The 22,889-nt window shown below is 55.5% G+C and overlaps 2 protein-coding genes across 12 annotated transcripts in view; one reads left to right on the plus strand and one right to left on the minus strand.

Annotated features, from left to right (window-relative positions):
- The window catches only part of ELF4 (E74 like ETS transcription factor 4), a 39,475-nt gene extending 23,810 nt beyond the window's left edge, over nt 1-15,665 (plus strand). For 2 of the 5 annotated variants that reach the window (XM_025852463.2, XM_025852464.2), the window contains exons 2-9: nt 1,531-1,813; nt 5,848-6,019; nt 6,448-6,540; nt 7,911-8,102; nt 8,977-9,060; nt 9,137-9,329; nt 9,910-10,287; nt 11,154-15,665. In XM_025852463.2, coding sequence (XP_025708248.1) covers nt 1,742-1,813; nt 5,848-6,019; nt 6,448-6,540; nt 7,911-8,102; nt 8,977-9,060; nt 9,137-9,329; nt 9,910-10,287; nt 11,154-11,958 — 1,989 coding nt within the window. In that variant the 5' untranslated portion in view covers nt 1,531-1,741 and the 3' untranslated portion in view covers nt 11,959-15,665. Of the gene's footprint in view, nt 1-1,530; nt 1,814-4,906; nt 4,973-5,847; nt 6,020-6,447; nt 6,541-7,910; nt 8,103-8,976; nt 9,061-9,136; nt 9,330-9,909; nt 10,288-11,153 lie in introns of those variants that run through there. The other 3 variants (XM_025852469.2, XM_025852467.2, XM_025852470.2) reach the window with 3 other exon arrangements.
- A 3,839-nt stretch (nt 15,666-19,504) lies between these two features.
- BCORL1 (BCL6 corepressor like 1) overlaps nt 19,505-22,889 on the minus strand; it is a 63,610-nt gene continuing 60,225 nt past the window's right edge. For 6 of the 7 annotated variants that reach the window (XM_025852553.2, XM_025852554.2, XM_073879153.1 and 3 more), the window contains one exon: nt 19,551-21,826. In XM_025852553.2, coding sequence (XP_025708338.1) covers nt 21,544-21,826 — 283 coding nt within the window. In that variant the 3' untranslated portion in view covers nt 19,551-21,543. Of the gene's footprint in view, nt 21,827-22,889 lie in introns of all 7 variants that reach the window. The other variant, XM_073879156.1, reaches the window with a different exon arrangement.

The raw sequence follows: 22,889 nt of genomic DNA on the forward strand, positions 1-22,889 counted from the left end.
GGGGGGGGGGGGGGGGGGGGGGGGGGGGGGGGGGGGGGGGGGGGGAGCGGGCGGAGCCAGCCCTGTGGGCTAACGGAAAGGAAGTGGGAGAGGCCTGGGTGTCTCCTGTGGGGGAGAGCGGTCATCAGAGAGGTCACCCATGGTCCTCCTCCCTTTCCTCCCCTTTGCCCCTGTCTGAAGTTCCTCATTTCTTTCGGGGCCAGGAGAAGGCTTTGCCACCCTGGCACTGCCAAACCTGGAGGGCAGGTGTGTCGCTCCTGCTGTGGTGCGTGGACCCAGTTCTTCAGGCATTTGTGGTTGAACCGGGCTGTTCGTAGACCCACCCCATGTCCGCACACATGAGCGTACCATTAAAAACAACCCTACGGGCCAAAGCTGAGGTGCCTGCGAGTGGCAAAGCCCAAGCGTTCGGGAGGAGAGGCGCAGATTGGGCTGGTAGGGGGGCCGTGGGAGTGGGAACGAGGCTTCGGGGGGTCGGCACGCGGGCCACCGCAGCAGACCACTGGAGGCCTGGGTGCCGAGTGGGGGGTCTGAGGGGCGTGCTGTCGGCACCGGAGGCACTGGGGAGAGGAGAGACGTGTGGGCTGCAGCAGACAGGTTTCCTGGAAAAGGGGGGGTGGGCTGAGCCAGCCCTGGAGGATGGGGAAGGTTCTGTGGGCCCCTCCCTGAGCTGGGGCTCTCCTCTCCAGTTCCCAGGGTGACAGTTCAGTCTTGAAACTGAAAGCAAAGCTGCAGCAACAGCGCGAACCCACACAAGGCAGCGGGTGGCGGGGGTGGCGGGGCAGCGATAAGTGCGCAGGGCCTGTGGCCCACCTGGCCCTCTGTCTCGGGGCTCTCTGGGGGCGTGGCCAGCTCCCAGAGTCCCCTCCCCAGGAGCAAGGTCAAACCTGCGCTGGCCCTGACCGCACAACCTCCCACGTTGAGACGTTTCTTCCTCTGTAGACTCTGCCCTTCAGAGCTGAGTGGCCCCCACGTCCAGGGTAGACCGAGCCAGGCAGAACCTGGAAGAGCACCTGGTACCGCCGTGTGTCCCTAACCCACACCCTCTCACACAAGATTCTTTCTGAGCCAAGGGAATTTTAAGGATTCTTCATGCTGCTATCCCATCTATAAGGACGGATGGGGTGCCTGATTTCCCCTGTGGCCACACCCTGGAGATTAATCTTCAGGGTGGAGAGAGCCCAGAGTCCCTCGATCTGTAACCTCCAGAGGAGGCAGGAGAGAACGGAGGGAGGCTGTGTCTCTTCGCGGCCGGCTCAGGTGCAGACGCGGCTGACAGACTGACACTGAGGCTTGGCCACTTCCCACTGGACGCAACTCAGTTAACTACCTTCCTCTTTTTCCTTCTTTTTTTTTTTTTTTTTTTTTTTCTAACCTGCTTCCTTTCTTCTTCCCCTTTCTTCTCCTATCATCCTCCCCTTTTGGCAGTCTGGCCCTGGTGGCGGGCTCCCTGCTGTTGGCTAGCCTTCCTGGGAACAAAGCTCAAGGAAGGTGACTTACTCATTGCCCCTGTCTCTCCCTTCTTCCTAGGTCACTCCTGTGGTTGGCCCAGCCCAGCATGCAGCCTTGAACCTGGCATAAGGCCACCACCTACTCCAGCTCTCTACACCCCCTATTTTACTGTGGCTCGGGGTGTAGGCTCTAAGCTCCAAGGTACCTGAACAGCATCTCTTTGTCAAAAACACCCCCGCAGCTCCAGAGGGCCCTGCGAATCCTTCTGTCAGCTCTCTGGGGAGACAGCATGGCTATTACCTTGCAGCCCAGTGACCTGATCTTCGAGTTTGCAAGCAACGGGATGGATGATATCCACCAGGTATGGCCCCAGAGAACAGAGCCCGGTCGGCCAGGCGGACGATCAGATAGACACAGACAGGCCGGCAGACAGCAAGCCAGCCAGAACCCCTGACTAGCCAGTTGGCAAATATAGATCAAGCACCTACTAGGTCCAGGCCACCGGGCCTGCCTGCCTGCCAGCCAGACTGTGCGCCTGCTCGTCACTCGTGCGGCTAGTCAGTAGTCCTTGGGCGGTCATTCCGTGTGCAGTCACGGGCCATGCGCCGTCACCCAGCCAGCTGTGCGGCTATGAAACACAGCAGCTGGGCTGTCAGTCCATCAGCAGTGGGGGCCGGACGCACAGGTGCACCTGGACCCTCATGTGCATGTCTGTCCCCTTCCCTTCACCTGCAGTGTCACAGTGAGAAAGCTGCCAGGACAGCCACATAGCAAGAGTGAGCTCTGCCAGCCGGCCCCACAGGGCACAGACCAATCCCCGGCCCCTTCAGACTCCCATCTCTAGCCTGGTTGACGGGCCCTTCCAGAACCATCTTTTCAGCCTTGATCTGAGGATTCAGATCTGGAAATGGGGTTGTCTGGTGAGGGAAAGGTGAAAAAGTGGGCAGAATTTCAGCACTTAGGTCCCTACCGCTCCGTATCTTGCTCTGAACTGGGGCTGAGGGAGCATGTTTTCCGTGCACTTGGCTGTACCCTTTGGATGGTGTCTTGGCACACCCATCGCTACCTTCCACTCCTCTCCTTCCACAAACTGGGGAAGAGGCAGCCATGTACGGTAGAAGGAACAGAAGATTAAGAGTCAGGAGTCCTGGTTTCTGATCCCAGTTTGGCCACAGTGTCACGTGGGCAAGTCCTGTCCCCTACCCTATCTGGCTGCCATCTTCCCCTCTTCACCAAGAGGAGATCCAGTTGGATTATCTCTAAGGGCACCCCAGCCTAATACTGATGCTCTCTGTGCTGAATCCTTGTGAGGACAGAAAACTTCGTCCGACCTCTAGCAGCCTACCCAGGGCTGCCCCCTAGTGGGCTTTGAGCACATTGTACTTTCTGTCCCGCAGGGTCTTAACCTCAAGTTGCCCAGCCTTACCCAACACCTGTGGTGTGCCTCGCCTGGTGGAAGGCCCCATGGGAAGAGAAGGGAAGAAAAATCTAACCATACCTGGGTTCTCGATACTACTAGTCATCTTTTGCCTGTTTCTGATCTGCTCAGCAACTGTTAACTGTTCTTCACGGAGGCTGTTCTTCCCTCCCAATCCCACACCTGCCCTTCCACCCTCAGCAGACAGCTTCTGCTCCAATTCACAGAGAAGCCAAGGACACCCTCTGTTTCCCTCCCTTCTCCCTTTTACTGATAACATCACTGTTCCTGTTTCCTTCCCGCTGACCCGGGACAAAGAAGTGTCCCTCTTCCTTCCAGCGATATCTTCTACCGTACTTAATTAACTCTTCTCTCCTGCCTCCAAGACCTCCAACCATTGGTCACCTCCAATGTCTCTCTCTTAAATCCTTCAGACCTTCCAGACCTTTCTCCTCAACCTAGAACATCTTCAGGTCTTCTCTCCCTTCTACCCACCGCTTCAAAAAACCACCTTCTTAACTCCTTTCTGTTCATCAGTATGGTCTCCACCTTCTGTGCTTACAGTCTCACCTCCTTTCTCTCCCTTCAGGAAACCATTTGTATTGAAAAATGTATCATTAATACAAAAGAGTGTATAAATCATATATATATATGAATAATTATAAAATGAACACCCATGAACTCACCACCCAGGTTAAGAAATAAAAGCATTACTAGTCTCCTAGAAGTCCCTGGTACCTAAAACACTCGATGAGAGCCGACTCTACACTGACCCTGTTCCTATGCGCTTTATGCGCATTGATCTGTTTACACAACCCTATGGTGTTGTTTAATATGGCCACCCCAATTTTATAAATGAGGAAACCGATGCACAGCAAAATTAGGTAGCTTGCCCAAGGTCCCACTGCTACTAAGTAGCAGAGCTTGGTTTCAAAGCCAAGTTGTCTAGCTCTAGATCAGGACAATCCAACGGAATTTTCTGAGCTACTGGAAGTGTTCCGTATTTGCCCTGTCCAGTACAGGGCCGCTAGTCACAAGAGGCTATGAAGCACTTGAACTGTGGCTAACGCGACCAAAGGACTGGACTTTGTATCTTGAAAAAGTTTTACATTTACATTTAAACAGTCACCCATGCCTACTGGGTACCATACTGGACAGACAGCTCTCAGCTCTGTGGCCTTCATCACTACATCTGCCTGCCTGCCTCAGTCCGTCCTCTCTGAGATCTGTTGTAATGTGCCTTGGGACCCCAGCAGTCCCCTGAAAGTGCTCTAGCCAGGGTGACTGCCCAGTGGCCAAACCCAATGGCGTTCTATCAATTTTTTTTTTCTGCATCCTTCAGGACCGTTAGGCAGAACTGAACATTCTCATTCTTTTTTCATGAAAAAAGAATTAACAACCCCATGAAAGAAAATTTGGAAAATACAGAAAATTGGAAAGAAAGGGAAAAAAGTCACCCAAAGTCCCACAATCAAAGTATAATTATTATAAACATTCTGGTATAATTCCTTATATACATAATTTTTGAAAAGAGTTGCAGGGCGCCTGGGTGGCTCAGTTGGTTAAGTGTCTGCCTTTGGCTCAGGTCATGATCCCAGGGTTCTGGGATCGAGTCCCGCATCGGGCTCCCTGCTCAGTGGGGAGTCTGCTTGTCCCTCTCTGCTGCCCACCCCGCCACTCATGCTTGCTCACGTGCACTCTCTCTCTCTCAGATAAATGAATGAATAAATCTTTTAAAAAAACCACAGTTTCAATCACAGTTTTTTTTTAAAGATTTTATTCATTTATTTGAGAGAGTGCAAGCGAGAGAGCACAAGCAGGGGGAGCGGCAGAGGGAGAGGGAGAAGCAGACTCCTCACTGAGCAGAGAGCCCGACGTGGGGCTCGATCCCAGGACCCTGAGATCATGACCCAAGCTGAAGGCAGCCATTTAACCAACCGAGCCACCCAGGTGCCCACAGTCCTTTTTTAAAAAACCTTTTATTTATTTATTTTAGAGAGAGAGAGCACGAGCAGGGGGAGGAGCAGAGGGAGAGGGAGATGGAGAGGGAGATAATCTCATGAGCACAGAGTGCTACCCGGGGCCCGACCCCATGACCCTGAGGTCAGTACCCGAGCTGAAACCAAGAGTCGGACACCCGACCGACTGACCCACCCAGTCGCCCAGTCACACTCCTTTTTCATTTAGCTTTGTTTGATTTGAGGACAGCTTTGTCCTCCAGGGGTCAAATTCTCATCCTTACCATTGTATCCACTCTAAGCGACCATCCTTTTGGACTCTTGGACACATATTTTTGACTCACTGATAGGTATCTCCATGTTAAATATCTCGAAGGTACCTCAAACTCACCATATCCAGACACTGTTCCCCTTCCCTTTCTCTAAAAACCTGCTTCTCCTCCTCCTCCACATAAACAGTGTCCCCATGTACCCAGTGAATCAAGCTGGAAATTAGAACCTTCTCCCCCATCCAGACAGGGACTGGGCCCTAACCTTCCTTCTACCTCTATAATGCCTCTGTTCTTCTGTCTTTATTGCCAGAGACTAAGATGTGCACAGTCAGAGCCCCTAACCCTGGATACACAACCCTGACTGGAGGCTGAGTCCCTCACCTGGCTATAGATTGAGCCCCTCACCCTCGCCATGGACTAATCCTTTCCCACTGGCCTGAGAAGAAGCCTAACCATTCTCATAGACTGAGCACTAACCCTGGCCATGGATTACCCAGAACTACAACCAATTAAAACTGCCTGCCCTTGATTGAGTGCAGGTGGTACAGAGCTACCCCATCTCTGTTAATCAAGAATCCACTCAAAGCATCACCTAGTGAGGTTGGACCCAGAGCAGTGTCATCTCATACAAAGGACAAGCCCTGGGGGCTCCAAGAATTAGGAATTGCAAGCAGGGCCAGATTCTGGTAGGGAGGGTCTCCTGGAAGAGGCAGGTGAGCCTTAAAACGGATCCCTATCTTGTCCATAGCTGGAAGACCCCTCGGTGTTCCCAGCTGTGATCGTGGAGCAGGTACCCTACCCCGAATTACTGCATCTGTACTCAGGACTGGAGCTGGACGACGTTCACAATGGCATCATAACGGATGGGACCTTGTGCATGACACAGGATCAGATTCTGGAGGGCAGTATTTTGCTTGCAGGTTTGTTTCCTTTCTGGGCAGGGGAGTGTGGCAGAAAAAGGGGTTCTGTCATCAGGGAATATAGTAGCCCACAGTGGCTTTCAGTGACCCCCCGCAGCAAGGGCAAAAGGCCCGCAAGAGTGGGAAATTTGATAGCGTGGTTAGGTCAAACAAAAGGTAGTACCACTTCATAGAGGAGGAAACCATCCAAATGGATCCGTGGTCTTTCAAGATGGAGTGGGACGAGGCAGAGTGAAGGGGAGACCGGCTGGGGTGAGTGTAGAGAAAAGGTGGAGAGTGTCAGTAGGTGGCACGCTAGCCCCTTCCAGGTCCCTTGGCTTCTTAGCACTGGTCTCTGGGCTGGCCCCATGAGAGCTCTACCCCTGCCCTGAGCGCTGAGGGAACTTTTTTCTGCCCCCTGCGCCCCACACCATGGAACCTGGAACCAGATGACAATGAAGCAACCTCACAAACCATGTCAACCACTGAAGTCTTGCTCAATGTCGAGTCTCCTAACGACATCCTGGATGAGAAGCAAATCTGTAAGTGTGAACCCTGGTGCCTTAACTCAAGGCAACAAAAAATGCCATTTAAAAATATCACATCCACGTACTGGATTTGCAGATATGCGTACCCACCGCCACTGCCGCCGTGTAAACGTGCTCTTGAGCTGGGGCAGGAATGGCAGGGACAGAGGGGCAGGGTAGATACAGGGAAAAGGTGGCCAGGGGGACTTTGCTTTTCCGGTTTTTAAATTGTGGTAAAATACACATAACATAAAATTGACTACCTTCACCATTTTTCAGTGTCCAGTTCAGTGGTATTAAGTTGTTGGGCAGCCGTTGCCACCATCCATCTCCAGAACCTTCCATCTTGCAAAACTGAAATTCTGTGCCCATTAAACACTAACTCCCTCTTTTCCCCTCCCTTCAGCCCTTGGCAGCCACCGCTCTACTCTCTGTCGCTATGAATGGGACTACTCTAGGGACCTCACGGGAGTGGAGTCACACCATAGTGCTCTTTGGGGACTGGCTTATTTCATTTAACATAGTGACGTCAAGGTCTGTCCATGTTGTAGCATATGTCAGAAATTCCTTCCTTTTTAAGGCTGAAGGCTGACTACTATTGGCCAGGGTGACTTTTCGGTCCCCTCTGCTCTCTTGCTGGGGCCCCCAGAAAGACTATGCAGGGTGTGGCTTATTTAGAAATGTGCCAGACTTGGAGCTTGACTCCCCACCTCCCCAGAAGGCCCCCCAGGTGGGCTCCTGCCCCACTACCCCCCCTCAGGCCTTTGCCCGACTCATGGACAGGAGGACTTCTGGCCCTAACTGCCCCTTCCCGAGGGCAGGCTGGGGATCCCGCGGGGGGGGGGGGTGGTACGGAAAGCCTGAAGCTGCCAGTTAAGAGTCCTAGCACTTCTGTTCCTGACCCTGTCACTAATTTGCACTCAGGCTTCAGCAAATATTTACTGAATGCCTACACGTACCAGGCACCAACTTGCTGTGTGACCTTGGACACATGCCCTGCCATCTCTGGATCTCAGTTTCCTTATCAGAAAAGCAGAGAAATTGGGCTAAATGATATCTAAGGCACCTTCCAGTTATAAAACAAGTGAATGACGAAATCAAGGTGGCCCTTTACCCTGGGTGTTGCCTGGAACTTCCCCCACTGCCGGCAGGGGGCTGTAAATGTGGCAGCCGTGATTGGGACCAGCTCATGCCCACAGCCCTGCAGATGTTTCCTGTCCTCGTGGTGTGAGACACATGAGGCATTTTCAGGTGCATCCTGCATCTGGGGCAGTGGGGAGCGGTTCCTCCGCCCTCCCCGGGAGCCCACCATTCTCTTAAGTGCCAGGAGACCACACTCCTGGCCTGCCCTGGGCCTCAGGCACCTCAGGCCTTTCTCCTTGCAGTCAGCACCTCCGAAATGCTTCCAGACTCAGACCCTGCTCCGGCTGCCACTCTGCCCAACTACCTGTTTCCTGTCTCTGAGCCTGATGCCCTGAACCAGGCGGGTGACACTGATGACCAGGAGGGGCATTGTCTGGAGGAGAAGGTCCCCAGAGAGGAAAGTGCCAAGAAGACTGGAAAATCAAAGAAGAGAAGTAAGAGAGAGAGAGAGAGAGGGAAAGTGTGTGTGTGCACGTGTGTGCGTGTGTGTCTGTCTGTCTGTCTTCAGGGGGGTGTGGTAGGAGGGGGGCGGGTCAGGGAGCCTATCAGGGGTGAGTGGGTCAAGGCTCATGGACACATTCAGAGGACAGCTCTTTGGTGTGACAGGGGATGGATGAAAAGTCCTCCCTTCTGTACAGCTTGGCCTGCCCAAAGCCTGACATTTCCCACACCGCTCCTGTCAGCCCAGCAGATAGGTAAACTCGTGCAGAAATATCGACGATCCCAAATGAGTTGAATCCTAGTCTAGGTGTCTGGACCCCAGGCTTGGCCCCCTGGCCAGTCCCTGGCCCTCTGGGGCCCTCTGCCTATAAAAGACGCCTCATGCTATGTGCTTATCTTCCTCCTCAGACCTTGTGGAACTTGGGCTGTTTGTGCGAGAGGACTTTGGGCTTTCCCAAGCCCTGATGTTATTGATTTACTCAGGCAAGGACTGCTTGATACTGCCTTGTCGGTGTGGCGACCAAAACCCCAGTCTCACACTTACCGGGACAACAGCTGCGCCTTGAGGCCACCTTCTCATTTCCAAAATCAGGCTAGGCGGGTTGGGTTCTTCGAAAGGTGACTCATTTGTCAGCACTATGCTCATTGGCCGCGCGGGCAGTAGAGTTATGGTCTACCTCTGGGGCCTGAGCATGAGAGCGGGCCACTGGGCGGGCGCCGGAGCCTGAGGGCCGCGGTTGTGGAGAGCAGTCCTGGGCCTCTGGCCCCGGTGACCTGGTTCTTGACATGGCGCCCCACTCGGGAGCCTGCCCTGCAGCCCTCCGTGTGGTCTCAGCCTCATCCTGCTGCCCCCCCTTCCCCTCCCAGTCCGGAAGACAAAGGGCACCCGCAGTACCTCACCGGTCACTGACCCCAGCGTCCCCATACGGAAGAAATCGAAGGACGGCAAAGGTAGGGCTGGGAGTCAGGCCAGGTGGGAAGGGGGTCGGGGTGCCTGGGCGGCTCCTCACCGCCTGGCCCTCTGCAGGCAGCACCATCTACCTGTGGGAGTTCCTCCTCGCGCTTCTGCAGGATAGGAACACCTGCCCGAAGTACATCAAGTGGACCCAGCGAGAGAAGGGCATCTTCAAGCTGGTGGACTCCAAAGCTGTGTCTAAGCTGTGGGGGAAGCAGAAAAACAAGCCCGACATGAACTACGAGACGATGGGGCGGGCCCTGAGGTAGGAGCTGCCTGCCGGGGCACCGAGTCCCTGCCCCGGGGGCTTTACGGAGATGTCCCTCCTGCTTGAGAGTCTGCTGACAGCTCCCATCTGCTTGCCCCTAAGCCCGCCCCCCGGACCCCTTCTGGGGGCACACGCCCCTCCTCTCACAGCTCCATCCTCGCTTTTTCTCTTTTGAGAGCACAAGAGCCTTTTGGGGCCTCCCATCCCCACGAGGGGCGTTCTGCTGGCCAGAGACCTAGGGAGACAGGCCTGAGTTAGCCATCAGCAATCTTGCAGGCTGGGGGACCGCTGAGCTCCCCACCGGCCATCCCCTCCTATCCTTCATCCCCCCCTTGTCCTTCGCCCCCACGCAGGGCGGGGCTAGCCTCTGAAACCCCTTTTCATGTCCCTTTATGTCCTCAGGGGGAGAGCTCGGAAATTTCATAAAAGCCTTCCAAGTCCAAGAGTTGGCCTTACCCCTTCCCTTGGCCCGGGGCTCCCATCTGGCTGCCCGGCCAGCCTCCGCCGCCTGCTCGCCCTGCCCCAGAGGGCAGTGTGTCCCTGCTTAACTCCCCACTCCCCACCGCTTGTCCCCCAGATATTACTACCAAAGAGGCATCCTGGCCAAAGTGGAAGGGCAGAGGCTGGTGTACCAGTTTAAGGAGATGCCCAAGGACCTGGTGGTGATTGAAGATGATGAGGAGAGAAGTGAAGTCTCGGCGGCCTCCCCTCAGGCCTCCACGCCCTCCACCTCCTCCACCAGCACCACCCGACGAGCCAGTTCCAGGGTCTCGGCCAGAGCTGCTCCCCAGGGCAAGGGAGGCCCTTCCTGGGAGAAGCCAAAGGTTCAGAACATTGGCTTACAGCCATCTGCGAATCTGGAACTGGGACTGTCTATAGATGAGGACATCCCTGCTACCTCCACCGTGCTGGCTCCCCCGCCAGAGAGCCAGGCCAAACTCACCAGAGCCGTGAGGTAAGGGCCCCAGAGTCCTTACACATCCTCCCGCAGTACCTCCTGTCGGGGGCAGGGGGGGGGGTGCGGGGAAACGTGTTCAGCCTCTTGCCGAGTTCTGCGGTGTCTCTGGTCCCACGGGAACCTCAGAGGATCCCTGGGAAGCCAGTGGGGCGCTTGTTGGTCAAGAGAGAAGTGACTTGCCCACGGTTGCACACCACAGTGATGGCAGAGCCAGCCCTTGCCCTGGGTGGCGTCCGTCACCCGCTGGGGCTGTTCCCGTTATCTCAGAGTGCTCCCCCAGCAGCCACCAGCAACCTCCACATCGGGGCCCATCTCCCCAAGCCACCTCCACTCCAGAAAAGAGGCAACGGAGAATGTGACAGAGATGCCCGTTCTGCTTCCCTCGGGCCCTCCAGGCCCCCCTGGAAAGCTCTCGCTGCTTCCTGTCCATGCTAAGTGTCTCCACATTTTCCCTGAGAAGGTTGGGCTTTGAGTTCTGTGTATGTGGCACTCATTAGGCTCGCAGGGGCAAGGTGCCCTTCTGAGGCGGGAAGGCGCTAGAGCGGCGTGGTGAGGGACAGGAGCTCTGGGGTCAGAAGGCCTAGATGTGGGTCCCCGCGACTAGCTGTGTGGTCTGGGGCAAGTTACATAACCTCTCTGTGCTCCCGTTTCCGTTTCCTCAAGCTGTAAAGTCAGATTATTAATCTCAGTGCATGGGCTGGTTGGAAGATTCCTGACCTGTACTAAGTGCTCAGTAGATGTTTGCCGATCCAGCGACAAAGACAGAACACTTTCAACCAGCTCTGCTCCTCCTGGGCCCTCCTCCCCAGCCCACTGGGAGATGCCTCCTGACTTGACCAAACCTGTTTTCTGTTTCTTCTCAGTACTTCTTCAGTGCCCAGCAACATCCACCTGGGAGTGGCCCCCGTGGGGTCGGGCTCCGCCTTGACCCTGCAGACAATCCCACTGACCACGGTGCTGACCAGCGGACCCCCTGCCAGTACGCCTGCTTCCACACAGCTCGTCCTCCAGAGTGTTCCACCTGCTTCGACCTTCAAGGACACCTTCACTTTGCAGGCCTCCTTCCCGCTGAGCACCAGTTTCCAAGAAAGTCAGGTGGCAGCACCGGGGGCCCCGCTGATTCTCAGTGGCCTCCCCCAACTTCTGGCTGGGGCCAACCGTCCAAGCAACCCGGTGCCATCCTCCGTCGCAGGGGCTGGACCGGCCGGGCCCAGCCCTCAGCCCCCCGGGACTGTCATCGCTGCCTTCATCAGGACTTCCGGTGCCACCGCAGCCTCTGGGGTCAAGGAGGGGCCGCTGAGGCCCTCCTCATATGTGCAGGGCATGGTGACTGGGGCCCCCGTGGAGGGGCTGCTGGTTCCTGAAGAGACCCTGAGGGAGCTCCTGAGGGATCGGGCTCACCTTCAGCCACTTCCAACCCAGGTGGTTTCAAGGGGTTCCCACAATCCGAGCCTTCTGGGGAACCAGACTTTCTCTTCTCCCAGCCGCCCCACTGTTGGGCTGACCCCAGTGGCTGAACTTGAGCTCTCCTCAGGCTCAGGGTCCCTGTTTATGGCTGAGCCTAGTGTGACCACCTCTGGGAGCCTGCTGACCAGATCCCCAACCCCAGCCTCCTTCTCCCCATTCAACCCCACTTCGCTTATTAAGATGGAGCCCCATGACATATAAATGAAGGGGCCGGGGGAAGTGTGCCTCACCAGGCCAAGTTGAGCGGCATTTTTATACGGACTTCCTATAGCAGAGACTGACTGAAGCAGGACTCCTGCCCTTAACTTTTCGGTGGGATCTCAGTACACCAGATCCCCTGTCCCCGACCCCTGCCGGTGTCACCTTGGCCAAGCCATGCCCAGTTTGAGCGTCCCTGGCGTCAGACCATGGCCTTCAAGAGCACTAGGGGATATGCTCTTGTCAGGGTAATGGGCTGACTGGGTGATGGAGGAAGAACCTCCTGAGAAGTCTGTGGCCAGGGCCGATGCAGGGGCCCCGTGGGGAGAGTCCTTTCGTGGGGCTTTTCACCGTCTGTGTTCCCTCCACGGGGAATTTCCTATCCCATATGTGAATATCTCTGTATGTATTTGTGTGTACTCGTGGGTCTGTATCTCTGTTTCTTTGGGGAGGATGGGGGTGGAGCTGTGAGGTCTTCAAGGGTGTGTGTCTCTGTGGGTCAGCTGCAGAGATGGGGTTTTTTTTAAGGGAAGCATTCTCTAATTCCCTTCGGACAAACCATTCAGTTGCCCTGAGGCTATGGGGTACAGGTGGAATCCCCCAAATTGGGAGAGATGTCACAGAGCTGGAGCAGATCCTGGGTAGGAGAATTTCGATGGGTGGGTGTGCTGGGGAAGACGGGAGTTCAAAGGGACAGGGTCGGACCCAGATACGAAGTCCCCACACAGGGCTGGATTAACTGAATGTTTGTGCCGAGAGCCTGGGCTGTAATATACCAGCCTTCACTGGCACACTGGCCTATCCAATCCTCCCCCCCAATCCGGGGATCCCTCTTGATTAGTGTCGCCCCAGTATCTCCCTGCTGTCCGGTGTGGCTGGGGTAGCCGTGTAGCCGTGGACACTGGGGCTGCCTCCCTTCCGTGCCCGCTGCTCAGCCTGCCTTCTACTCACCTTGTAGGTTTGCCACCACCATCCCCCTCCCCCGCAGGATGGCTACCGCAGACCTCGAGTGGACCGTTGGCTCTCATCTCCAAGTCGCGCACCTAGCCCTGACTCCCACAGCAAGAAGACAGGAGCCAGTGGATGTGAGCCCCCACCCCCGACACTTCTCCTGTCCCAACAGGGTTCCCTGCTTCTGTCTTTCCTCTTTCTGAGGACGTTTCAACCCATCCTCTCCTAAGTGAACCCCTCGGCTTCACTCTTCCTTCCCCTTCTTTGAATTAGCTTGCCTCTCTCCAGCCAAATTTGGGGGCAAGGCTAAGAGCTAAGACATGTCAGCCTCAGAATCGATTCTAATATCTGGTGAATTTGGTTAATGTGAATCAGTGCCCCCAGGCCCTTGGCTATGTCCTCAGTAGAAAACCATCCACTTGACCTAACTACCTCCCCAGGTTGTTCTCTCTCTCCTTCTGGTCACTGCCAAGCCTCCTGTGTTCTCTCCCACTCTCTTCCTGTTCTTCCCTCTTCTCTCCCTGGAAAGGAACCATTTATGGATGTGCAGGTGTATTTATTACACGTCTCCAGCACTTGGCATTAAAATGCCTTTTTCTAATCCATTTATTATGACAAATTCCTGATGGTGGAAAGTGAAACATCCCGCGAAAGTCACCTAAAAAAAATTTTTTTTTGCACAAAGGCGCTGCATGAGTTTGGGGTGCCCTACCCCCCCCAACGAATTTCACAGAACCCATGATCTGAAGGTCACTGATACCCTTACCGTGACATCACATGTTGTCCTCACAGTTCTCAGTCCCCGTGAGTCCTGGCAGCTCGTGACACTACTTCCCACCCCCTTGGGCAGTGGCCGCACGCCGGAGTGCTGAGTGTGGGCCCCCCACCCCCCCCCCGGCTCTCGTCTGTTCTCCTGGCTCTGGCTCGGCTCTTCGGGGACGGCTCTGAAGTCAAGAGCCGCAGCTCCTGCTTACATTTCTAGCAGCCGGCTGGACGTTTCCATCCAGACGCCTGTCCTGCCTCAAAGACAGCCCCTCTGTCAAACATGGATTTAAAACAAATGAATTTTAAAGTCTTTACACACACACACACACACACACACACACACACACACACACACACACACAACCTTTCCCCTCAAAAAACAAACAAAAAGCTGTCATGACTTGCCTATTTCTATTCATTGTACCAACATTTTCCTGACCTTCGAAGCTTGACAGTTCAGAGCCATCTGATGGCTGCCTTTGTTTGACCCTGTCCCCTCCCCTATCTCCTGAAGTCCAGGCCATTTGGCACATCTCTGAAATCTCCCCTTTCTTCCACATTTCCGGAGCCTCCAGCCTAGCTCAGACTTACCCAGAGCTCACCCCCTCCCAGGCACATCAACACGCACCACGGTGTGACCTGTCTCATCCCCTCCGATCTGCCAGGGCACCGATTCTGTTCTTTCTCTGCTAAAAAGCCTTTGGTGGCTCCTCATTGCCTCTAGGTAAGGGTGATACTCAAAATACTGAGCCTCCCTGTTGTAGGCAGCTGGGCATTAACCCTGTATTTGCTGAATCTTGAGGCCGGCCAGGGGTCCTGGAGGAGGGAGGAGGGAGCACTTGCAGGCTCAGGGCTGTAATTCCAAAAGTGAGGTCCCAAGTCGTTGACCTGGCAAGGCCCTTCCCCATGAGGTCCCAGCTGACTTCCCTAGTCATCTCTCACTTGGTTTCCCTGACTCCCAAAATACTGCTCCAGTCAGAGTTAGGGATTTCCTGGCCTTTGAGCTTGCCTCTGTTCGGTTTCCCACCTCTGTGGTTTTGTTTTACTTGGTTCTGCTCAACCAGAATGCTCCGCGAATCCTTCAAGACTCGATTTGTGGAGGCTGCTTCCCCACACCAGCCTACCCTTCCATGAGTTCTTCATTTTACATTCATAGCAATTGCCGCTCTTTGGGCAACTGATCGCGAACAGCCTGTGACATCTCCTCTGTTATAATCACAAACTGTTACTTAAATCTTCAATGACCTGGACCTATTTTGTCTCCCCAGTTAGTGTGTTACCTTCTGAGGGGCCGGGGGGGCGCGTAGCACCCACAGAGCAGGGCACACTACAAAGCATCTAGTGAGCACCAGCGAATATTGCCAATTAAGCTGGTGAGAGATGGGGACCAAAGTCTGAGGCTGGTGACCTCTGACCTCCCCCCTGCACAGGCACTCACCCCAGGTGCTCCACTGCCCAGGGCCAGCCCTCCCTGGCTCAGTGCCCTCATGGTACCCCCACTCCCACCCCCCAGCCTTGCACCCGAGAGTTGTTACTACTTTGAACATCCCCTGCCCCTAAAGAAACTTCCCTGTCCAGTTTCTTTCCTAATTCAAAGTGTTAAATTAGCTAATCTGGTTAACTAACCTGTGCTGATCTAGTTACGGGAGAGGGCTGGAGGCGACCCTCAGGAGACAGGTTCATTTTGACCAGAGTCCTGTGGCAGCACCATCCTGGCCTCTGCGATGGTGTTATGGAGTCAGGAGACGGCTCCTCACCCCCCCAGCAGCCCATGTAGTACAGCTTCCTCTGGGCCCCACGGCACTTTGCGTATACCTCTTATTGTAGCACTTAGCACATGGTAGCTCCTTAGCTGTGTGTTCATGTATGTTGCCCCTCCAATAGACTGTGAGCTCCTCAAGGACAGGGACTGTGTGTTAGTCACTGATGTATCCCCAGCGCCTAGCACAGTGCCTGGCACACAGTAGGTGCTCAATAAATGTTTATTGAAAGAAGGAATGAGTCTCGGCTCTAATCACGGGGATTTCAGCCCTACACTGTGGCAGGCAGAAGGGGGAGGAGAACAACCCAGACCTGGGGGCTTTCACTGCTTTTGGACCCCTCGCGTAATACCGCAGGCCGCTGCTTCCTCGCCCGTGTCTGCGCCCCGCCCCCCCCCAAACAAGGATCCACGAGGAGGAGCCCGAGGCCGTTTCTAGCTGTGCGGCGCTGCCACCCGGAGCCTCGGGCGACTCCTGAGCTCCCGTCCTTCGCCCCGCCCCCTTCCCGGGACAGCTGCGGCACTGCTTCCTCACCCCTGGGGGGAACCCAGTGGCCGAAATGTCAGGCCCGATGGGAGGGGCGGGGCGAGAAGTTATTTCCACCATCATAGGTCTTTCTGACCCCATAAGGTATTTTTTAAAGAGGCGGTTCGGTTGTCGCTGGTTCCAAAGCTGCTGGACCCGAGGTGGGTGAGCTCGTTCTCCTCCCGCCGCTCCCACGCCTGCGAGGCCCCGAAGGTCGCAGCCTGTGAGAGCCCCGGCCCCAGGCGCGCCGGACGTGGGGACCAACGTCCGGCAGGTGGCGCCATCGAGCTGGCCATGGCGGGCTGCCGGCGCAGGAGCGCCCGGGAAGGGAGAGGCGGCTGGGGTGGGGCCGGCGTCTTCCCGTGCCTCCGTCCCGACTCTGCGCCCCCGACTGTCCCTGGGCGGCTCCGGCCCCCACCAAAGCCTTGCGCGGCCCCGGAGCTTCGAACTTCCCCACCCCTCCACTTTCCAGGGAGAATTTAGCAGGGAGCTGAACGCCCTCTCCCCATTGGCCTGCCGCGCCCGGCCCCGCCCCCCCGCGGCCCCCTCCCCCAGCCTCCGGGACCGGCAGGTGAGCACGCGGTGGACCCGGCTTGGCGCGCCGGCCGCCGCTCTTCCCCGGTGGCGGGAGGGAGCCTCCGCCGCCGCCCTCCCTCCCCCCCAGCCGCAGGGCGCCCGGCCCGGCCCGCCTCCCCACCGCGGCCTGCCTCTAGCTGCACGCCCGCGAGGCGCCGCTTTCCACCTGGAAATCGGAGAGCGAGCGCGGCGTCCGATTGCCAGCGGAGGGCCCTGAACGCCCTCAGCGTGAGTCCGGGCTCCCCGCGGGGCCGGTGCCGGGCCGGGGAGGCGTCCGCACCCTGCGGCCCGACGCTGCGGCGTGCCAGCCCCCCTCGGGGCGGAAACCCGGGGTCTAGGAGAACACGTGGAGTCCTGGCCCGCTCTGCTGCCGGGTGTCCAGAAGGCCCGAGCCCGGCACCTCCCCTGGGCAGCTAAGCAGGCCGCCCTTGGGGCGGACCCCATTCCCCCTAAAACACACACACACACCACACCACACACCACACACTACACACACACCACACACTACACACCGCACACACACACTACACACCGCACACACACTACACACCATACACACACACCATGCACACCCACCACACACACACTACACACCACACACACACACACCGCACACTACACACACAGTACACACTACACACCACACACACACACTACACACCGTACACACCCACCACACACACACACACACACCACACACACACACACACACACACACACACACACACACACACACGGCTTCGCAGGGGCGGGACACAATAGAACACTCAGCAAGCTCCCCTGTTACAGGTTAGATTATGGAAGGGGTGGTTTACTGCCCAATTCGCCCCCCTCCAACCCAAATGGGGATGCATGGAGAGCAGATGGTCCTTTTGGCAGAAATACGGAGACTTGACCAGGGCCTCCCTTTAACCCTGCACCCCAAAGAGGAACATTCTGGTAAAACCATCATAAACAGTAGGCCCACGACCTCGGCACATAGGAGGAACTAACTTCAGCTAAACAGCCGTGTTTGCTCAGTACGATTCCCTTCTTTCGTGGGTAAATCGAGCCCTATTTGGCAGATGGAGCAATGAAGACAGAATGATTAGGTTCTCACCCGAGGTCAGCCTTGGCGGTAAGTGCTGGAGCTGGCTCCTTCCCCTAGGCCGCACTGGAAGGATGAGGCGATCCCTTCAATAAGAGGGAGGCCACCGCCCTCACTCCGGTCTGGAGCAGGGATGCGGAGCCCATCACAGCCCCAATCTCCTGCCTTGGTCTTCCCACCCTGGCAGAAGGGCAGTGAGGGGTCTCTAGGAAAGGTGTGAGGAAAGGATCCCAAAGGCCAAGAAAACAAGGAACTGCTGGTTGGTTTTGCTTTTAACTCTCCTCCTTTCTGCAGGGAAATAAAGGGCTGTGTGTGCCCACACACCCAAACCCAGACGCCCATGGCTGTCCCCGGCTCCCTAAAAGCCCCTCACCCATTCCTCTGGGGTCATTCTGACTCTGCCCGCAGCATCTTCCCTTCTGCCTTAAGTGGAAAGCCTTATAGTAAGTACCCTCACCACTCTCCCTTCATCCTTTCTTCTGAATCTCAAGCAATTACCTTTCTACCTCTCCGTCTGGCCCACCTCCCAACACATTTTTACCAGTTTATTCAAACAAAACCAAAAAAACCCTCTATTGTTACCCAGTTCAAAGTTTTCCCGTGGTTCCCCATCACCTAAAGCAAAAGTCCAAGCTGTGCTCCTTGGCATGCCTGGCAGGTCTCCTGCGCCCTCCCTCCCAGTCTGTCCCCTCCAGCTGCAGTGACACTCAGGTGGGTTGTGGTTTCCTGCCCGTACTACCCTCTTATTTGTCTCTAAGCCTTTGCTCCGATTGTCCGTCCCCTCGGCTGAGACTCTTCCCTACCACCCCTAACTCCTGTTTTTCTACTGAAGTGTCAACTGAGCACCCTCTCCCAGGAAGTCCTTCCAACCACCCCAGGGCTCTTGCCCATCCCTTTGAGCTGAATCCTTGCACTCACCACATAGCTTTGGTGACCTACTGACATATCTGATTTCTTAACTGCAAGTTCCAAACAGAGGACTGAGCTAAAATCAGTGCTGTTATGCGGTTATTTGGGAACATGAAGCATCAAGATCAGAAAGTGGGTAAGCAAAGGCCAATGAGGAAGATTAATGCTGTGGCTCAAAGGAATGGGTGTTCCTCCACCTGGACAGAAAGACCTGGGTTGAAGCGTGCTCCTGGGGCTTGAGCTAAGGGCAGCTCACAGTTCACTCCAGGGGTTGGCTAGCCTCCAGTTGGCCAGACCCACAGATCCCCTCACCTGTATACTGACAGGGTTCCCCAGAGACTTAAGCCACAGTGAGAGGTCCTAAGAATATAGCTTAAACACCCCAGACCTATCAAGCCCTCCCCTTCCCCTCAACCAGTAACAGGCCCATTCTGGAGCCAGCAGTCAGAAGGAACTGGAGCTTCTACCACTGTTTTTCAGAAATGGGAAGAAAAGGTGTAAAATCCAGGATGGGCATCTTGCCTCCATAGTAGCTGGCTCTTAGGAAGCCAGAACCATGGAAGGCCTGCACTGTGTGGGTGAGCAGGGGGAGCACGGGCACAACAGTGAGGGAGTGAGGAGACTGTGTGCTCAGATGCAGATGTGGGTGGCCCAGGGCAAGGGAGCCAGCAGGCAGGTGATCTTGAGTTAAAGAGGGTCATTCCTTACAGCCTAAAAGAGGGCTCCTCCTTCCAGTCCTGCTACTCCTGTGGCAAACAAGGAACACACACACACACACACACACGTGCACACGCATGCATGGCTCAACGGACGCAGGTAGTCCATTCTTCCCACCGCTCCCTGTCCCCGCACCCCACCAGGATGTGCCCCTGCCCTGCCTTTTCTTTCCAGATCTTGCCCCAGTGGCCCAAATGTTCACTAGCCCTGCCACCTTGTCCTCATTCGTGCTACCCAAACTGCAAGGCAGGATCAGGGGTTTCCCATCAGGACGTCCATCTGTTTTAACCACGGAAGAGCCAATGCGGGGAGAAGAGTAAAGACAGGAGACAGAAGCCCTGACACAGGTTTTTCAGTATGCAAGTGTTTTTGACTCCACAGCCAGTTGCTTAAAATGAAACATAAAGGGCAGCCAGAATACACACCCAAATGCAAAAAGGTAAAGGCAAACATAAAATAAACCACACAATACCATGAACCCCCACAAAACCAAAAAATTAAAACCCAAAACCCCTCAACTTTATATATATATATATATATTTTTTTTTTTTAAAAAGGGAGAACAGCTGTTCAAAACCAACTGGGCAGTATGGTGGGGGTGGGGAGCAGTCCTACAGAAGGGGGCCTAGAACTTCCCCCTGGGAACAAAGAACAAACACAATACAAAGAAAATAACCACCAATGCTCCTGCATGGGTCAGGAGTCTCCAGAAAAGAGATTGTCCCATCCTCAACGTGTTTTTTTTTTTTTTTTGCCTTTTTTTTTTTTTTTTTTTTTTTTTTTCCATTTTCTTCTTTTGTTGTTGTTGTTTTAGCACCTGTACAATAAAACTGTACCATCTCCAACCAGAGCCGGCCACAGCGAGGCCCTCCTGCCTTCGGATGGTACATACTCTCTACAAGGATTGTTTGGAAAAAATAGCAATTGGTAGAAAAATAAGAACAAGAGTAGGAAAGACAATGCCACAGAGCAGGGCAGGGACAGGGAACCGCCCCCCCAGCTCCTCCCTCTCTCTTCCAGAACAAACCCAGCGCAGGAGGCCAGGAGGGAGGCCTGGCAGGGCCCCACAATCAGCCCCAGGTCCCTCAGCAGGAGCGGAGCCCAACCTCCTGCCCTCACCTAGCAAACAGCTGAGGCCTGGATCTCACATCTGGCAATCTGTCCCAGAGCCCTCTGCAGATTCCAAAGGAGAATGGGGGGCAGAGGGAGAAGCAGGGAGGAGAGAGGAAGGGGGTACTGAGTCTGGCAAGGGGGAGAGGTGAGGGTCAAGGGCTGGGAGCTGAGAGGCTCAGCATCGAGAAAGGGTGAGGGCCAGAGGGGGTGGGGTGGCTGCAGGAGGGGGGTGGAGATGCGGGTACAAGCCCATATTGTGCACTCTGAGGGGAGCAGTGAAGGAACTGTGAGGAGGGGGCGATCTTGGCCTTCAGGCCCATTCTTGACTCTCCCCAAATAGAGTGACCCATTAACCCCTCCCCCCCTCACAATCCATCCCTCCCCAGAAAACTAATCTCAAGATAGTGGGGCTGCTGCAAAGGGCAGGTGGTGAAACAGAAAAATGGGGGGTGGGGAAGCACCAAAGCCTCAGGATTACCCTCAACCCCCCAGCCCCAGGCCAGCACCAGCCACCTTCATTAGTCACAGGTCCTTAGGGCCCCCCTCCCCCCACCCCTCTTGCCCCCTCCCCAGTGGGGTGAAAACAAACCTGGGAGTCACTTTGTCAGAGGGAGGGGGCAGCTCCAGAGCTGATCAAGAAAGACAAAGAAAGGAGGTGAAGAAAGTCCCTCAATACAACAAGTTGTCTCAAATCGTCACAGTGATACAGACTTATCAGAAACCAATGAAACAATACAAATTAAATACTAATAAAATAAATACTATGGAAGACAGAAGAACACAGGGGAACGGAGGGGTCGCTCAGAGATTTGGGCTTTTCTCATTTCTCCTCCGGACAGGCCGAGGCCACCCCAGCGCCCAGGTGTGGTCTTGGTCACACACAAAGGAAGCCAGTCCAATGGACCCTGGCGCCACCTCCCACCATCCCCGGGACCTCTTGTCCTCAGATGTGGAGTTCAACTTTCCACTCCCATCACCAACCACAACAACAAAGACGATGACAGGGAGATGAGAACTAATCATAACCGGAAAAAAAAAAATCCAGTCACTAATGCTGGCATTGATAAGGCGGCTTCTTGTTGGTCCGTATTATTGCCTCATTCTGCAGTCTGGTGCTCGGGGGGGGGGGGAAGGCCCGGGGGGGGGGGGAGGAGAAAGAAGAAAAGGGAGCGGCCCTTGGCCTGGTCAACTGTTCCAAGGCTGGAACTCCACCTCAGACCCCAGGAGCCGAAGGAGCTCGGGCTCGTACCGCACCAGCTCCACAGTCTCAGAGGAGCCTGGGGCCGATCTGTCGTCCATGCCTCCGGGCCTCTCGGCTGGGGTCAGAAGCTGACTGGAGGCCACCTGCCGGTAGAACTCGGCCTTGGGCAAGGTGGCAATTTCAAAGTGCGGGAACCGAGCCTGAAAGATCCTGGAGGAAAGCTTCAGCCTCTTCAGGACGTCGGTAAAGAGGAACCAGTTGCAGGGCCTGGAAGAGGGAAGAGTAGGAGTTAGGGAAGGGGGTTGGGGGGAAGCAGTGGGGTGCCGGGAACACTCCGGAGGGCCCAGGAAGGCTGCCAGTCTGGCTACTCCTGCCCCAAAACTAAACCATGGGCTCCTTGGGTGTCGCTGAGGTAAAACTTTCCTGTTCCCTCCAGTGGCCGAACCAGCTTTCAGCTCCATCTCCAGCACTCAACCCGTGACTGAGCTCTTCCCAAAAAGTGGGAGCGGGAGGGAAAAGGGACCTTCCAGAACCTAAAACTCAGAGCAGGCATCCCTAGGCTTTCCCCCACACCCCGCAACTTGGAATTTACCATCTGCTGGGACCAGTTCTTCCCCCCACCCGACCCCTGCTCCCGTCTGGTTTCCCTTTCCTGTTCTCACTCCTGCTTCCCCTGCCTCCTTGTTCTCTGAGACCTTCCCCAACAGACGGGGAGCCGTGGAGAAAGGCCTAAACTGCGGGTAATCTAAAAGGCATTTCTCTTTGGCTCTGGAATGCATTAGACAAGTTTTTTCTCCAGCGGCAGCACCGTCCTTTCTGCAGGGCGAGAGCTCACATTACAGCCAGTCTGACTTTGCAGAGCACACCCGACTAGGCGGCAGCCTGGGGACAGCTGGGAGGGGTGCTAGAGAGGCCGCTCAGGGGCCACAGCTCCTCCCTTTGACCAAACCAGGAAGACATGCTGCATCACCAGGTTAATGGGCCCCATTCCAAGGCGGTCCCTCCTCCCGTGGCACTGTCCGGCTCCCAGCGGCCGCATCGGCCTCCCAACTGGTTGCCCTCTGCCAAGAGTCACTTGGCTGCACCCCCACCCGCCCCCGCTGGATCCTCTATTACTATCTATTACTTACTATTCATTTTCTAAAAAGAAAATCCCATCTTCTCACTCCCTGAACTGCTTTCCACAGATCTCCATACCTCTAGCAAAAAAAAAAAAAAGCCTCCAAATTCTTTACCACGATATTGCAAGACCTTTCAAACATGACCCCATCCTGGTGCCTGGGTGGCTCAGTTGGTTAAGCGACTGCCTTCGGCTCAGGTCATGATCCTG

Source organism: Callorhinus ursinus, unplaced genomic scaffold (genome assembly GCF_003265705.2).
Source record: "Callorhinus ursinus isolate GAN/ISIS: 27379988/994484 unplaced genomic scaffold, GSC_fseal_2.0 scaffold33, whole genome shotgun sequence".
Taxonomy (NCBI): Eukaryota; Metazoa; Chordata; class Mammalia; order Carnivora; family Otariidae; genus Callorhinus; species Callorhinus ursinus.